Raw genomic sequence first — 18,233 nt, forward strand, 5'->3', positions numbered from 1 at the left:
CATTTCTTCAATGAGTGCATGAAAAACATCTTTCTCAGATGGGCTTTGTGTTTCCAATGTTTCTATGCCATCTCTGTTGTACTCTGGTGTTGGTTTACTGTCCTTTGTATCAGGAGCATTTTTGAAACCTTTTAAAAACACCGCAGTTAATCTACCCAGTGCAGAATAAAGCAGGTAATCTCAAGGGAATGTAGGTAGAAATACGCAAACTCATCAGTTTCACATCCCATTAACTGTGATTTATGGACCTTAATGATCCTTCTGTGCTTAAAAGTGACCTGATTGTACTTTAATTGGATTTTTTTTTAGTTGCACAATAGGCTTGTTAAAAACTGGCACTGTAATCTGTAAAGTTTTATTTTTATGTCAGTTTTCCTCATATTTCTGATTTCTTTTTTGTGATTGAAGGTGCTGAGTCCTTTGGTTTATATTCTTGTATCATAAATGGGGAAGAGAAAGATCAGACCCACAGAGCAGTATACAGGTAAGGCAAAAACACACAGTTCCCATCAAACATTGTTTTGTGACACCTGTATCTGTGCTAAAAGGATTTCTGTCTAATCCATATAACTTCACATCCATCATATTTAATGGAAGTAACTTTGTTACTACTGAAGCAACAATCTGTTTTATAAGGAGTTGCATTAATGAGGGATGAACTAGTCTGTATTAAATTATACATTATTCTTTCTTTTGACCTCATACTTACATTTTTACTGCCGTTGACATGGAATTATTTACATACTGCAAAGACCGATGACACTGAATAAAAATTTCCTCATTTAATTCATTCACACTAGAGATTATTATTATTATTATTATTATTATTATTATTATTATTATTATTATTATTATACCTCCATTGTTATTACAAAATTTTCATCAGAAAAATGTTTGACACTAAACTCTATAATATGATGTTTGCATACCCCAAAATATTGACAATTTTGTTCCAAGACACCAGAAACAAATATTAATCTATTTAAAGTATAATTAAATGCAGTCTATCATGTGCTTTTTAGTAATAAAACTTCACCAGATTAGTAAATAATCTGCATATTGTTTCTTGTTACATTTTTTATTAGGTTTTTTTAGAGTAGTTGGACTGCAATGAATTGCAGCCCTAACCATATATCACTAAAACAGGCAGTAATGGGTTTTTAGCTGATTTTTTTATCATCACTTAGCAATACTTCTCTGAGAATATTAAGATAATTTAATCCATTTTAATCCATATCACCAGTTCTTATTCACGGCACAAATTATTAACTTGGTGGGGATGACTTTAAAGCTTTACCACACTGTTACAGCTTCAGTGAGGATTGCCAAAAATATTTATGTCATAAATCATCAGTCGTGGCAAATTCAAATAAGGCTCGTGTCTGCATTTTTATCTCAGTGTGGCATTTATGTTGTCCTTTTCTCTGCATAAAGTACGGAGAAGAAAAAGCTTCAATTTCACTCCAGTTAGCACTGAGTGCTTCCAGCTGCTACTGAAAACCTCAGGCTGTTCCAGGCACTGGGAAGCAGGGACCAAAACAACACAGCCAACAGAACAAGAGCGTCTTTATCTAGCAAGACATCATACGATGCAGGGGGGCATTGTCCTTACATAGCCCACTCTGCAGTCAATAACTGTTGGGAGCAGATGTGCTTCAAAATAGCTTTTCCTTTGATATGCACATGTATGAAGCCAATGTATGATGTGATTTAAATTTACAGGCCTTTTCAATGTCCAGCTTTAGAATGTGTGAGAAATAATGTAAAGAATAAATGAATTAACATGCATGATTAGAAACTTAAACTGCAGGTGTAATTGCTGAAATGTAATTTAATAACCTATTGATTTGTTGAAATTAGGTTATTGTAAGTTTATCAAAGTTTTGATGTCAGTTCATATGTATTTGTTTTTAGACTCATGCTAACATAAATGTTACATATATAGGAAAAAGTACATGTAAAATGTGTCTTGTAATATTGCTCCCTTCAGTGAAACCTTGCAAAAAATATGTGGTCATTAGCATTAAAGATGAAAAATATTAAATAAACTATATTCATATATTCCTTCCTTCCCATATTACGAGTGGCATCTTTAACAAGTTTACCCAGTGTGAAAAACTGGGTAAAGATCATCTTAAAAGAATACAGACATATTTTTGAAGCATTATCAAAAAGGAGCTTACTTTGCTGTCTTCCTGTAGCATCAAGCTGTGTTGCAGTTGTAAAGATAGCTTGTGAAGAATAATTGGAGAGGTGTCTTTAGCTGTATTTGTTTTATTTCAATCCTTCAAAAGAAACGTATTCCTAATTCCTACCTCATGTTTTGTTAGGTTCTGTATCTGTCCAGGCAGCCTAGAGGCCTGGCACCTCCCAACTCGCTGCACTGTCATTGCTCCTCTGTTACCAATTTAAACGTTGAATTTTAACAAATCTCAACAGGTTTGTGCCTCGACATGATGATGAGCTGGAGTTGGAGGTGGATGACCCACTGCTAGTGGAGGTCCAGGGAGAGGATTACTGGTACGAGGGTTACAACATGCGAACTGGTGCGCATGGAATCTTCCCCGCCTACTACGCCATAGAGGTGAACAAGGACACCGACTGCTACAAAGGTACTGACACAACTGTTATGTCCAGATGTCAAAATTATCTTGACTTTAGCGGAAAAGTGACCAACAAGCTGCACAAAATTACTACAGTGGGAGTCAAATTTAATTTAAACTTTAATGTCAACAATTAGCTAAGAACATTATCAAACAACCTGCCGCAATACAGCTACAGCTAGTTGTTTTTCAGGTTACTTGCTTATTCATTTTTTCTCTGATCTTTCTACATATTTCTTTATTTATTAAATTCCCTTACTTTGAAACAGCTTACTTGATGTGATATTATATTTGCTTGCCATGGCTTTATTCTTTCTTTTGCTGTCATCTCTGATTCTGAAACAACAGTCATTTTGACAGCAGCAAGCAATGCCTACTTTTACTTGTACTGTCTACAAGGTTTTTGGTTTTCAATTTTGAAATTAGAAAATCATTCAAAAAACTCTTTAACTTACATGTTTGAGTGAAGATGGATCATGTATACCTGCATGGAAAAAATGTATCAGATTTGGTGGAAATACATTTAGGAAGCTCCTCTCCTCATAGTTAATGAAAATGATTTTGTTGTACAGTATAATCAGAAACACTAAAGTAAAGAATGAATCCAATTAATCCTGCTTTTTGTCAGAGTTGTATAAAAATGCTGACGTGTTTTATTGGTAATCAGTAAAGTTTTCAATTGCTTTTATTTTCCTCCTGCCTTTAATTACTGTTCATACATTTTTGCCATTTTGTTCTCCTCTCTTTGCAGTTAAGAGCAGTGAGTGGATGGACAGATACCGCTTGAAGTTCCTTGGCTCAGTCCAAGTGCCATATCACAAAGGAAATGATGTTCTGTGTGCAGCCATGCAGAAGGTAGGAAGCCTCTTGCTCTCCATGAATGTGTTTACCTGTGAGTGTGCAAATACACTAGTACCAAAAAAAGGTTATTTTATTTTTGTTTATCAGGTTTATTAACCTACAAACTTATTTTTGATGAACTTTCAATTAAGTAAATCATAATCGTGTCCCTCAGATTGCCAACAACAGACGAATGACAGTCAAGTTCAACCCACCTTCCTTCTGTGTCCTGGAGATCAGCGTCAAAGGAATTAAGCTTGCAGTTCAAGAGGATTATTATGCTTGTGACAGAGTAAGACTCTTTCTGGTACTTTTTCCTTTCCATGTCAAATGTAAACATGCAATCTAACATATCAAATTTGGCTGATTTTCCCCACAATAAGTAACTTATTTCAAGGGCTTGTGGAACCATCAAAAACTCTGTAGAGGTCAGCATTTTATCAAAGCATGCAGAATGTTCAGAACCAAACTTTGTCATGTTATGTGGTTATATGAATCAGATATTCCCTTGATTTAAAAGCATCAAATGCAAGAAAGCATGATTCTATCATTGTAAATTAAATTTATAGTTGATTGAAAAACATAATTGTTTTATTTGTCCAACAAGATATCCTGAACTCAAATCTATTCCAAGCACAGTTAGAAACAAAAATGTGACTTTTTATTGATCGGGGGAGGTCGAGGTGTTTTTTTGTTTTAATCAGAAATGTTATTCCCTCTCTTCTACCTGTGTCTTGTCAACAGAGTAACGAGTGCAGTCACTTCTTCCAATTAAAGAATGTTTCTTTTTGTGGCTACCATCCTAAAAACAGCAAGTAAGTTTTTCCCTTTTCTTACTGTCCGTATGTGGAGGCTTTAAAGTGCCACTAGGTGTCGCTGTATGAAAACAAATCAAAAATCTGAATTTATTAAGGTGAGTGGGATTCTCATATCCTGTTTGTTGTTTTTTCACCCTACAGGTATTTTGGTTTCATCACTAAACACCCAGCAGATCAGAGATTTGCCTGCCATGTATTTGTGTCTGAAAACTCCACCAAACCTCTTGCTGAGTCAATTGGGTAAGTTGCTGTACATCCAATAACTTTAGATTAATTATTTAAAAAAAACACTTAACTCTTTGATGCACAGTACCTGCAAACATATCCATATCAAATTTTGTCATATTACAAAACAATGTAGTAAATACCTGAAGTGGAATAAGCATTATACATTGTTTTCAATTCATTTTAATAGAGTAAAATCTGAAAAATGGTACCTTTAGGCACATTTACTCCGATATCCAAACTTTAAAATGAATGTCTTTAGTACATAGAGGGGCTGCATGATGGTGCAAGTTGGCCACAGGTTTGAATCCTGGCTTTGTGTTTTTCTGCATAAAGTCTACATGTTCATGGATAAAATTGTGAAAGTTGAATAATAAAACTATGTCGGAGGCTTCAAAGCTTTCACAGACCATTACTCAAGCCATAATCTGAACATGAAAGAGTACGGTACCACTATGATCTTGCCAAGAAATGTGTGCAGGCATGCAGAAGGTAGGAAGCCCCTTGCTCACCATGACTGTGTTGCGTGTGCAAATACACCAGTACCAAAGAAGAGGTTATTTTATTTTTGTTAATCTGAAAATGAAAGAGTACACTACCACTATGATTTTATCAAGAAGTTACCTGAACTCACAGGCCAGGCAAAAAGAAACATCTGTGAAGAAGCCAAGAGGCTCATGACAACAGAATAACCAAGTCATGGACTCTACATTTCTTGCTTTAGATATTTCCAACACAAGGGAGCGAAATACACGGTGTAATAACATTTCTCTGAAGAACGAGCTAACACAAGGTAGTACTTTTATTTGCATCAGCTTAGTTGGAGTACAAACATAATAAAACCTGGAGGGCACTGACTCTTGAGAACTAGAATTTGATGTACCTCATTTAGATAAAACCATATTTATGAGATAGAATGGCCCGGTTAAAGTCCAATTGAGCATAGATGAAGAGATTTCAAAACTGATGTTCACAGGCAACACACTCACAAAAGACTTTAACGTCATTTTGTGAATTCAAAAAGTTTCCAAATCCTTTTAACACTTTTAAAGTAAAGGTTTTCTTTAAAACCTTTACTGAGGTACTACATAGTCTAAGCTTAATGAATTTAACCCCTTTATCTACTAGAAGCAGTGCATCACAAAATGTGATAACACTTTGGTTTCAGGTGTGTGATCAGATAAGACAAATTGGACTTTTATAGAGCTGAACAGTTGAAACTATATAGAAAAAGAAAATGAACCTTAGTGTATGGGTTGTATTTTTTTTTAAATAACAGAACCTAACATGAAAAAAAAAATCACCACAGATGACAGTTTCTGCCCTAACATGAATCTGCATACTTGCTAAGATTTCAAATCTCATCACATGAGCTCAGTTTCTGTTTCCTATTAATAAAATCACTCTTTTTGCTTCATTGCTTTACCTTACTTCAGCTTAATATCGGCATACTCATTAAGTTCTGCCATCTCGTAACACCTCTGCAAGGCAAAATAACCTACAAGAGTGGCCGAACTCCAGGAGATGGAGGCATGCTGTAATCTTACTGCATACAATATGTGAAGAAGAATAATCAATCAATCAATCAAATTTTATTTGTATAGCACATTTCAGCAGCAAGACATTTCAAAGTGCTTTACATTAAAATAAAAACAGCATGAGACAGTGAATAAACAGTGAGAAATAGAAAGAGATTTTGAAAAAAAAAAAAAAAAAGATTAAAAAACATTCAAACCCGCACCCCTTTTAGGACTTCAGTTAAACATCGTTTAACTGGGACTCTAACCCTCTGGGACTTTAGTCAAAAACCCCGTTTGACAAGGACTTCAAGGACTTCTAGGTTTTTAGTTGAAACGCCGTACAAGGCGTACCTACCGTATTTTCCACACTATAAGGCGCAGCTAAAAACCTTCAATTTCCTCAAAAGCCGACAGTGCACCTTATAATCCGGTGTGCCTTATATATGGACCAATACTGAGCCACAACAGGTCTAGCAGCTACGATAAGCAGCCGCAGACTTCATTTTCCCCCGTACAAGAAGCAGCGCGCAGTGCATGCTGGGATAGTTGTCAGAATTCTGGTTTGTTAATAAAGTGTGACTGACCTATCTACCTACCGAACGTCTAGAATCAGGTCATCTGCAGGTCATTTAGCACCACGTTCTCCACGAACATGCTGTGCGCGAACGGAGAAGGGTGACCATCGTCCGGCCACGCCCCGGCCCAGTCGCGGAAGGCTCTCCTCGCCGACCGGAGTCGGACTGTTTTGTTGACATTCCCTTTAGTGCAGCTCCATCTAGAGGATGCATAACGTAACTCCAGCCTCTACTGTAGCGTCTATTCTATGCGCCTTATAATGCGGTGCTCCTTATATATGAAAACAATTTTAAAATAGGCCTTTCATTGAAGGTGCGCCTTATAATCCGCTGCGCCTTATAGTGCGGAAAATACGGTATATAAATATGTATGTAGTTGGGAGCCAGGGCCTGCTTGCACACATTGAATTTACCCCTTCAGTTACAGCAAACAGTGCTTTGGTAAAATATTGACTCAGGGAGGCTTAATGAATGCACCTGTCACATTCTCCATTTTCTGATAAAATATTTACCCCACTTATTGGTATATGACACAATACCACTTCTGTAAGGAACTAATGGTTTATCTATCAGTGTTGGTGAATAAACTACATTAGTGTTTATGGTTTTAATGTGGCAAAATATTTAAAAAGTTTTAAGGGTTATAAGTACTTTTGTATTGCTTTTTGTATTTTTTTTCTGTAGTTGGTGATATTGTGAGTCTCTTGATGGATTGTTTCAAATTAAAGGCATTACAGTGTCTTGTTTCACGTGTCAACAGAGATATTATAAGAAAAACAAAAAGGCAGAAGAAGCTGAGTAAGCTGATTTGTTGACACGACATGTTCAACTCAGTATAAACACAATCCACACATTTCTGTGACTTACAATCTAAATTTAGTAGTAAAACGAAGCAGCTCTCTTGTTTTAAATTGCATGTGGATTAGAGTCAATGTTTATTTATATAGCACATTTACAACAACTTCAGCAGACCAACGTGCTTCACAACATCACAGGTAGATAAATGATAAAACAGAAAATAAAATTAAGTTTGGTAAAAATGATAAGAGAATTATAAACCTTTATATAGAAGTAAATGACAGAAAATGCCAAAAACTAATAACATGAATACAAACCACACCAAACAATACTTAATTTCAGCAGTCCATCATATACTTGAAGATTAAAATTAGTTATAATTCAAATTGTTTGTTCCGATTCAAGAATTTGAGTGTGCAAATTCAAGGAAAGGTAAGAAATGACGGCTCTTCTTTTCTCTTCTTCAGGAAAGCATTCCAGTTGTACTACAAAGAGTTTGTGGAGTTCTCGTGTCCAACAGAAGACATTTACCTGGAGTAACCCCGCCTTTGACCACAGCCTTGTACAGTACGCTGTATCATAACATAAATGTGCATGAAGGACAAATATTTAAAAGGGGATAAGAAGAAAAAATGCCACTAACATCTGTAACAAACTCACAATGACTATTTAAAACCCCTTAGCTGTCTTAAGGACACCGGTGTCCTCATGGAGAAATTGGATAACATGCAAGCATTTTCAGGGTGACAATTAAGGGGTTAATTTTGCCACCCCTTAATTTGACAAAATGAAGGGGTAAGGATAAGGTGTACACACCTTGCATACACAGGCACTTGACAATGTGTCTGTATACAGACACATTGTCAAGTGTCTGTATACAACATTTGTGCAGGAGCAGGGGATGGAAATGAGCCAAAGGAGAAAGAAAATATGCAACGGTGAGAGTCAAAAGGTGGAGTCCATAAATGCAAAGCACAACTGATGTACATCTGCAGCCGTGTTAACAAAACTTAGCCTGTAGCAGCATCTCAGCAGCTCCGTCATGAGAGCACTAGATTTCTTCTCATTTCAAATGCACCTAAGGCAAAAAATATTCTGACTTCCGAAAATAACTGAATCAAGTTTCTTTGTCTTTAAAAATTGAGGGAGCTGTACAGCTATATCAGTAAGATAATGAACACCATTCAGAGTGTACATTAACTAAAAAAAAAGACTGTGCAGATATTTTATTTTGTTTTTTTAGGAAATCTTGTATAAGATTATATCCACAAGCCACCGTAAAATAAGGTTTTGAAAGCTGGCTAAAAGATTCCATCTGAATTCTGGGTCATATTGATGTTTGACAGAACTTGGTTCACATTTTATCAAACACACTGATCGGGTCAGATGTAAGTTACTCTGCAGGAAAATGCCTGACATTATGTTTCAGAGTGAGATGAGCAGGCAAGTAGATGCCTGTTTGTTTTTCTTGAATCATTCCAGTTGCTGTTAACCTGATTAGACGGGCCGGGATGCTAAACGTGTACAGGTTCCAGGCTCTGTGTCTGTATACAACTTTTGAGTGGAGAGAAGATGATGCATCCAAAACAAAGAAAATGGTCTTACAGATTCTGTCGTCACACTTTGTAGTCTGCAGTGTAATCACCATCTTCTGTAGATGTAGCTGAGTTGTACTTAAAAAAAATTTCCAATGATTTAAATCAATAAAAAAAAAAAAACAGTAACACTGTGCAATTACTGTGTAGGGTAAAGAACATCTTTGGTTAACAATGCAGGGCAAAGCTAAGCAGCTTTAACTTATGTTCCATAAAGGTTAAGTTAATGCTTCACTTTTTGCTTTTCCTGAATTTCAAACACACTGTGCTCTTTGTTAAACGTGACCCAATCTGTTGCTTGAGGAACAAATTCTAAGCTCTGTTTGTCTTCTTATCTTCACTAGTAGTGCCTCTTTTATATCGGTTCATTTGAAACTTTCTCAGTAAACTTATTTTGCCACCGAGTGGGTTTAGTTTACGGGTTTGACTGAGGATTAAGAAGATTAAGTGTTTCACCATAACTGGCTCTTTATGCCACCATGTTACATTTGCTGTACAATTTCCTGGCTCTTGAAGTTGAGCCTGATCAAAGAACTTATTTGACAAAACAATTTTTCACCTATTTGGTAATTCAAACAAGATTACTTGAGAGGATTAAAACATTCTGACATCTGTTTGAACACCATGCAGGTGCGAATGTAAAATACAGTGTAAAATATTCTCTAAATATCCATCTGCTCTGTCAGTGTAAATATGTCTCAGATGGGCTGGACAACAAGTAAAAAGATGCTAAATCAAATAAAACTTACAATAAATGTATGCAACCAAGTTTGTTTTTTTTACTTGTGCTTGTTGACATTTAGTTTTAATTATATTACAGTTTACAGATTAGATCAAATTAGTAAATTCGGTTGTCATATTCAGAGTTTCCAAAATGCCACAACTGTGTTGATTTGGATGGATATGGTTGAAAATAACAACTGTTTATTAATCGCAAGACAAAAATATGTTAAAGGCACAAAGTGATTTTTGAAAGGGAGCGGGGCTACCTGGTTCTGCTCCAAAATATAAATTACCCAAATCATATTTCTTGTTATCCACTTAAGAATAAACAACTAAATTTAAAACATAAAGGCACGGAGTGGCAACTTGTGCAGGAACAAAACAAAGATGAGCCTCTTGACGCCACGATAAGGTGTTCATTTCACCTTGTCAAATGTTAAAGCATAGGGAAGTTAAAATCTTACCAATGCCAGCAAGAACATATATGAAAGGCTTCCTTGAAAGACACACTCTAAATGCCAGCTTCTCTGGAAACGGGAAACTGAACAGGAAATGAACATTAGCTAAGTTCTAATTATCCTGAAGATAAATGGTAGAAAAGTCAGTGCAGCTGTAGAGGGCAGGTTGATCTGACGTGTTCAACCAAAGACGGAAACCACCCAGGTGTAATTGTTGCAGGGTGCTTACATTAATACAGGGACAGCAAACAAAGGAAAATATTTTAAGACGGTATCAGTCCTTTACGTAAAGGTTTTTACCATAGCTTCACAAAAAGACGCAAAGTGTTATGGAAAGTAAAGAGCCTTGGCTGTCATACAAAAATATCAAAACATTCAGTTTTTGCACCTTTTTTTTTTGTCGCCTTATGTCCGACACAAGTCATCTCTTTGGAGGGGTCTGTTAAAATATACAATGGGCCTTGGTGATCATTACAGAAAGCCAGTGGATTACTATTTTTGTTTTAGCATACAGTAGTTAAAGCAAAGTGACATGATGACATTAAAATGTTTTTCTACATCTTGTCTAATTGGATCATTTTACAGGTGGGTTTTTGCATTGTATACTTTACAAAAGAAAAGAAGGTATGTAAAATAAAGATGAATACTTGAAGACTACTTTTCTGTTCAGCTCAACCGTTACATTTCTGTCACTTTCAACATAAAAGTCTAGCTGACTTTCTTTTGTCCAAACTTCTTTTTCAAGAGCCAGTCAAGATAACGGAGAGTTTACTGCAGTGGAAATGATAGAAAAAGATGTACAAAGATGCCATATATAAATAGTAATGTAATATTTGTAATTATGAAGAATATATTGTACTGTTTCAGTGTGTTGTAAGTGAAATTTCTCGTTTTTGTTTTGGATCTTTTCAGCTGTGAACTATTCTTGATTTAAAACTGTTAAAGCAGATTGGTGTCCTGTCGTATTATGCAGCCATCATTCAGCCACATATCAACACATTTACTCTGACGCAACTTGACAGTCAGTCTGGCAGGACAGAAAATATGTTGACACAGACATTTCTAACATTTTAATACAAAATTGGATTGTATTAAACTTGGCTACATTCACACTGCAGACTAAAGTTTTTTTGCCTATATGCAACCTGTACCGGATCTTTTCATGACAGTCCTAACAACAAAGATCCCATTTTTGCTTTTATATGTTTTCCTTTATCCGATACGTTTCTAATCGTTTGAAATGTGATCTGAGTCTTGCAGCCAGGTGGCATTCGTCCAACCTTTACTCGATAAACATCACTATTCTGCATTCTGTTATGCACAAGCGGGAAAAAAACAACCATGGTGGATGAAATGCGGGTTAAGTTGTTAATGTGTTGGCTTCTGTTGGAGAACAACTTTTAAATCGCAAGACGTGCCCCACCATTACCATCCATGTTTACGATCAATCTGTCTGCCTATTGATCAATTCCGATCTTTCTTTTTTTTTTTTGCATAGCCTCACAGCCCACATTGATTAATATGCAAGTTGTAGTTCACATTTCTGACTTGTCCTGTGTGAACTGCAAACGACCTAAAAGTGTCCTGCATGCGCAACAGAGGACGCACTAATGTCACAAGTAGCAAGCGTTCTCAAGTGTTTGCATTCTGTCTTGATATATAGGTTGATGTCATCCATGTGGATGAAGTGACTGAGGGTGTTTCTATAAAGAAGTCAAGATCCATAACCACTCTTTCACCAATGCAGAATGGTTGCAGAGACAAAGCATCATCTCTGTATATCCTACACTTGATGGTGACTTGTCCACTTGGCACCGTTTTGGCCAAAAACACTGTCTTCAATATTCCCATTAAGTTCTAAAAACACCAAGTTCCATGTGTGAGGCATCTATACATAGTTTTTTTTCAGTCTATCACCTCCATTGAATTGCAATTTCTTTTTTCTTTCTTTTTTATTTCCATTATTTAACCAGGTAAACCCTGTTGAGATCTAGATCTCATTTTCAAGAGGGATCTGGGCAGAAGTCTGCAATTCCAAGCAACCTGGTTACAACATTAACATGGTAGAGGGGTTTGTGTACCTCAATGATCCTGAACTGAAGTGGATAGAGAGTCCAGTAAGAGCAGAGATACTTCAGCATATTTTTACTCAAAAGTAAAAAGTAGCTGTACAAGAAATTGCTCATGTAACAAAGTATTTGGTAAAAAAAGTCCGCTCAAGTACTGAGTAACTGATCAAATTATCAATCATTTAACATTTAACATTACACCATAAGCTGAACCATATAAAGTTAAGTGGAAATGTTTGTATTTTAAGGATCAAAATGACAATAATGCATGCAAGTAACAAAAAAAATCATTTTCTTTCAAGAAAATCATTGAAAGAAAATGATTGAAATGATCAGAAATGAATGACTTACTCTGAATGAGTAATGAATGACTGAATTACTCATTCAGAAATTGAATGAGTAAGTCTCATTCAATTCTGAATGAGACTTACTCATTCAGAAATGAGTGAGTCTCATTCACTCCTGAATGATTAAGTCTCATTCAGAAATGAGTAAGTCTCATTCCTGAATGAGACTTACTCATTCACTCCTGAATGAGTAAGTCTCATTCCATTTCTGTTTCACCAGACATGCAGTTTAATAAAAACTGCATGTGGTGAAAGTTTGGTTAAAACACTTGTTTTTCATTCAAATATACGTGTTTTTTTTCATTCAGTTGGTTGAGAATCTAGAAATTTAACTCAAGCAAGATTAGCAATACTTCATAAGAAAAATTAAGTAAAAATTACAGCCTAGTAAAAATACTCCTAAAAGTACTTTTCTCTCTCTCTCTCTCTCTCTCTCAAAAAAAAGGTTAATCAAGTAAATGTAATTGAGTAAACATAACTACTTACTTTCCAAATGCGATCCTGAGATTTGGCTCTTGGTATGGTCTCCCTCGGCAAAATGTCCTCGAGGGTGGAGTCACTTAAAATGTGTTTAGTCATCCCAATGAAATGGCAGACCACAGGAAGCAGAGAACCTCCCCTGGATTAGGGCTCCGTGGGGCAACCTCCTGGAGCTCGGCCCTTGGTGTAGGTGAATTTGAAATCTTAATTCGAAGAGGCTACTTGAGCCTTGAATTCAAAAGAAGAGATTTGTTTTCTCAGAAGCCCGACGTTGACTTGATAATCCTTTTGTGTTCAGCTGCAGAGACGAAGGTTTCAAATGCCTCTAAGGTGTGCATGTTTATGGTAAGGCTAAGTCCACTGTTTTCTCAGAACTCCCTACTGCATCTTTAAATTACAAAGCCAGGACGATTTAAATTGCAACTACATTGGTAATTTGATCCCTCTAAGTTTAACACTACTGAGTAATTAACCAAAAATCTCTGTTGGTAAACGTAGTTTATAACTTATGGTATTTTAGCATAATATAATGACTTCAATAAAAAAAAACCCTCATTACCTCATAACCTATAATATTTCAATTAAGATAAAAGTCTAGAAACTGTTAGAAACCTTTACAGCTGAATGAGAGTCACGCCCCGCAGCCCACACTGATAAAAACGTAGGCTGTTGCATTGTTGGTTTGGCTGATGAGTTTCACAAAAGAAAAAATGTTGATGTGGTGAAAGAAGGGCTGTGTAGGAGTGGTCTGTGTACAAAACAAACCAGAGCAACCAGGTCATTTTTAGAGAAGGAAAACTACATTGTGATGAAGGTCACTGGGAACTGTGACTTAAAAAGACCAGAATCCCCGTGAAAAGCGAACAACCACACGGTGCGAAATTACAAAATGTATTGACTTCAATGTTCAAACAAGATTGTTCTGTTTATTTAATGTAAAAACACACAATACACACACTACAAAGTTCTTAGCTAAAAGGTTTCATGAATTGCAAGAAATGACTTATTAAAATCTAAACATTTGATGTATACAACTTGTGATCAACAGTGGAGTATATCTAACACAACTCGTTAATTTAAACAAGCAGCATTTGACTAGTTGGATATGCATCATAATTCATAATGATTTAAGTAACAAGAGAATTAGAACAAACCTTGTGCCTTAGGTCTCAACAGACTAGCCTCTTTCAGAAAAACAATGTTTTTGTCATATTACAAACATAAGCCAGTTTGTAATATCTTGCCATTATACGTGCTGACTAATAAGGAAATATGAAAACTAAGCTCTTTTTTTTTTTCAATTTTTAAGGGTTTTTTATGTTATTTGAATTTTTCAACTTTGTTCAAATGTATTTTGATTGCCTTTATGCTCATATGCTAGAAATTTCCTAATTCTTTCCCATTGCTGTTATGATAAGCATTGGTTAATTGCCATGATCAGTACCTTAAGCAGACAAGGACATAAAAACAACAATGACTATTTTAGGCTGCAAAAACACCAAATGTTACCAGGTATTTTTGATCTTATTTCTAGTGCAGATTTCAAATTATACTTGAAATAAGACAAAAGTAAATTACATTTATCTTTTCAGCAAGATATGGGAACTTGTTTTAGGTAAATAATTCATTAATATTGATGAAAAAGTAAGAGTTCTATTGGCAGATGAATTTACTTGTAGCAAGACATTTCCCCCATGTTATAAGTGGAATAATATGGGGTGAACTTAGTACTTTTTCCATCAATATTAAGAAATTATTTGCTTAAAACAAGATTTTATATCTTGCTGATAAGGTACATTTAAGTCAATGGTGTCTTAATTTAAGTGTACTAAGGCATTTGTGCTTGAAACTAGACAAAAACACTTGGCAAGATTGTGTGTTTTTGCAGTGAAGAGATGTAATGATTGGGGCGTACGTCTCATTCAATTTCTGTTTCAAAGTCATTCAATGTCAGTTTATAAAACAATTTTGCTCTTTTGTAAACGACTTCATTTCTACAAATTCTGGGAAGTAACTAAATACATTAAGTAAATTAAGTTGTTTCAAATGTGAGCAATAACTGACTTCACCGACAAAAGAAAGTGATTTCGTTCAAAATATGCATGACACAATAAGTTTAATTCTTATTGAATGTTTTACTCCAAGTATTCTTCATCCTCATGCAAAATGGGAGTTTCAAAGTCGGGTAGAAAAGGTGTGATGGGTTTTTCACCATAATCTGTCGGAACAATTAGATTCAATTTAGCAAGCTTTGCTCTTTTGTCACTCTTTTTGTTTTATTTAGTAAAGTACTATGCAATTTAAAATTAGGAAATAAAAAAAAAACACACGACATAACATTCAAATGTGACCTACCATCGGCATGGCTGCTTTGCTTTTTAAGGAAATTGGGATCAAAGACCAGCTGTAGCTCCTGCGTGCTTCTTTCAGACTGGCTACATGAAAATAAATGAAAGAGAAGAGCATGATGATTAAAATATTACAAAAATACAACCTGCTAAGTCTACAATTTTATTTACTTTGAACCCTCTGATGCGTGAGTGACTGACTATACAGTCTTCCGTGAGTGGGTCCTTTTTGACCCGGGTTCCAATCAATGTGTTTTTATGCTACTTTTGTCATTTTGATTCCAAATAATGTTTTGTATAATACTTTCTACTGTATTTTATTTCACACAAGAATTATTTCATGTTTGAAATATTTTCATTTTTCACTTTTTTAAACGTTTTTGGAACAATTTGTAGAACATTTCTGACAATTTGTAGCACATTTTTAAAACAAAATGACAACAGCAGCAATTTTACAACAACAATGATGAAATGTCAATAATGGGCAATATCAACATCCATTATGTGTGTGTGGGCATTGGGGGGCGTGCAAAAGAGCACGTTTCCTGAAACTAGCTAGCTAACCAAGCTAGCTAACATTACTGTCTCTATTCTATTATGCTGTGTGTCACGCATGCGAGTGTGTGTATGTGTGTGATTTATCCATCCATCCATCCATCCGGGGTCAGGTCGTGGGGTCAGCAGCCTAAGTAAGGAGGCTCAGAGTTCCCTCTCTCCAGCCACTTGTTCCAGCTCCTCTGGGGGAACCCATGGCGTTCCCAGGCCAGCTGAGAAACATCGTCAGCGTGTCCTGGGTCTTCCCCGAGGCCTCCTCCCGGTGGGACGTGCCCGGAACCCCTCACCAGAGAGGCGTCCAGGAGGCATCCTGACCAGATGCCCGAGCCACCTCAACTGGCTCCTCTCGACATGAAGGAGCAGCAGCTCTACTCTGAGTCTCTCCTGGAGATCTGAGCTTCTCATCCTATCTCTAAGGGAGAGCCTAGACACCCTACAGGGAAAACTAATTTTGGCCGCTTGTACCTGTGATCTCGTTCTTTCGGTCATGACCCAAAGCTCATGACAATAGATGAGGGTGGGAACGTGGATCGACCGGTAAATCAAGAGCTTCGCTTTTTGGTTCAGTTCTCTTTTCACCACGACAGACCGGTACTGCGCCGCTTCACTGCAGATGCTGCACCAATCCGCTCGTCGATCTCCTGCTCCATTTTTCCCTCATTGGTGAACAAGATCCTGAGATACTTAGGTCTCAGTGTGTTTGGTTCACAAAAAATGTTTTCCTGAGAGTCACAGTTGGTAAGAAACAAAGATTCCCATTAAATTCCATAGGAAATGAATGCGGGTCATTTTGGACCCACTCACGGAAGAATGGGGTAGTAACATAAAATATGCTATTTCTTAAAATGTATAAAAGGTAAATTAAAAATTTTAATTGCATGATATCAGTAACATGTTTCTTGAGGAATACCTGGAATATGAAGTGATGAAAACTTTTCATTACAAAGATATTGCAAAAAGATGACCTCACCGGGTCAAAAAGGACCCAGTTACGCATCAGAGGGTTAAGATAGAATACACTGTTAGGGCTGTTACCATAAAACTATTGGCTTAAATTCTAAGTAGAATGATCAGGTATCAGGCAGTTAGCAATGGGAAAAACGGTCCATGTTTATACATCGTTTAGAACTGAAACATTTGCTTGTTTTTTTTTGTTTTAGTTGTTTTGTTTTTGAACCTGGAACATCAGAAGCGTAGTAACCATTTCAAAAACACCATATTTATCATCCAAAATGTTTTGTATGTTTTTAAATGTTAGCATTTTAAAAAATTTTAATTAAAAAGTCATTAATGTGAATGATAATAGAAATTATAGAGTTAGATGGCTGGAAAGTGAGGGAGAAGCAATCTGAGCTCTGAAACAGAATGTGCATCTTAATTATTAGAAAAATATTTATTTAAAGAAAAAAACAATTCATGTGTACCATCTCTGCCAGAAAGGAATGTATGTGTTCCCATGCATGTCTATCTTTAATCACCACATAAAAAAAGAAGAAAAAACAAATATAAGTGCCCAAAAAAAACCCTACATACACACCTTCCTGTTTCTCTTCCTGGTGTTGGAATGAGTAGTAAGTAGCTTGATTCACCCCAGATGAAGTGCAATGCCCACATTTAAAAGATTTACGTCAATAAAAGCAGATATCTTAACGTGACCCAAAGCAAAATGCTAGAATACAAAATGTCTTGGAAGCACACAGACGACATATTTCAGAGAAAAAGGAGTTAACCAACCTGTTTAATGCGGGTGCAGACAAACAGCCATGTATGAACAGGAAACATATGAGCCAGAAAGCCAGCATGACTTTTATGGACTTGCATGACTTCATTTTAAAAAAAAAGAAAGAAAAACAAACCCATGGTACCCAGGATGACGAGAGGGTTCTGGAAGGAAATGTTATTCTGAATTCTTCCTCCTTCTCAAAATGGTTGTAAACAGCTGAACAAATAATAATTTTTGACAAAACATACCAGCTTGTCATTTGAGCAGATTACAGTATGTTCGTGATCTCAGGTTCGATTCCCACTCCATCCGCCTCTATCGCTGTCCTGGGGGGAGACACTTCATGACAGCATGCCAGAAGGGCTGAGCAACACCGAGAGGCAACCTTGCTTTTGTCAGACTGCTCCTGACCGACTGACGAGCAGAGTAGGAGTTTAAATTAGCTACTCAACCACCGCTGTGTTCATGAGAGGCTCGTTAATAATCGAGAACTAAATATCAAGCCTGGAAACCTGATATCTAACGGCGTGAATGTTGTGTGTGTTTTAAGTAATCT

General features: G+C 36.3%; 1 protein-coding gene and 1 long non-coding RNA gene across 4 annotated transcripts in view; one reads left to right on the forward strand and one right to left on the reverse strand.

Moving 5' to 3' along the window:
* The window catches only part of mapk8ip1b (mitogen-activated protein kinase 8 interacting protein 1b), a 42,161-nt gene extending 31,057 nt beyond the window's left edge, over positions 1 to 11,104 (forward strand). For both annotated transcript variants that reach the window (XM_008405942.3, XM_008405943.3), the window contains exons 6-12: positions 409 to 484; positions 2,440 to 2,612; positions 3,355 to 3,458; positions 3,619 to 3,735; positions 4,188 to 4,258; positions 4,403 to 4,501; positions 7,847 to 11,104. In XM_008405942.3, coding sequence (XP_008404164.1) covers positions 409 to 484; positions 2,440 to 2,612; positions 3,355 to 3,458; positions 3,619 to 3,735; positions 4,188 to 4,258; positions 4,403 to 4,501; positions 7,847 to 7,919 — 713 coding nt within the window. In that variant the 3' untranslated portion in view covers positions 7,920 to 11,104. The remainder of the gene's footprint in view (positions 1 to 408; positions 485 to 2,439; positions 2,613 to 3,354; positions 3,459 to 3,618; positions 3,736 to 4,187; positions 4,259 to 4,402; positions 4,502 to 7,846) is intronic.
* A 4,044-nt stretch (positions 11,105 to 15,148) lies between these two features.
* On the reverse strand, positions 15,149 to 18,231 carry LOC145551169 (uncharacterized). Of its 2 annotated transcripts, XR_014087010.1 has the most exons (5): positions 17,926 to 18,231; positions 17,689 to 17,838; positions 17,379 to 17,422; positions 15,407 to 15,486; positions 15,149 to 15,269 (listed from the first exon to the last, which is right to left on the reverse strand). It is a non-coding gene; the product is annotated as an uncharacterized LOC145551169 (long non-coding RNA). The 2 variants fall into 2 exon arrangements; XR_014087011.1 differs by lacking the exon at positions 17,379 to 17,422 and having other exon boundaries at positions 17,926 to 18,224.
* Between the last annotated feature and the right edge of the window lie 2 nt (positions 18,232 to 18,233).

Source organism: Poecilia reticulata, chromosome 3 (genome assembly GCF_904066995.2).
Source record: "Poecilia reticulata chromosome 3, P_reticulata-male-v2, whole genome shotgun sequence".
Classification (NCBI taxonomy): domain Eukaryota; kingdom Metazoa; phylum Chordata; class Actinopteri; order Cyprinodontiformes; family Poeciliidae; genus Poecilia; species Poecilia reticulata.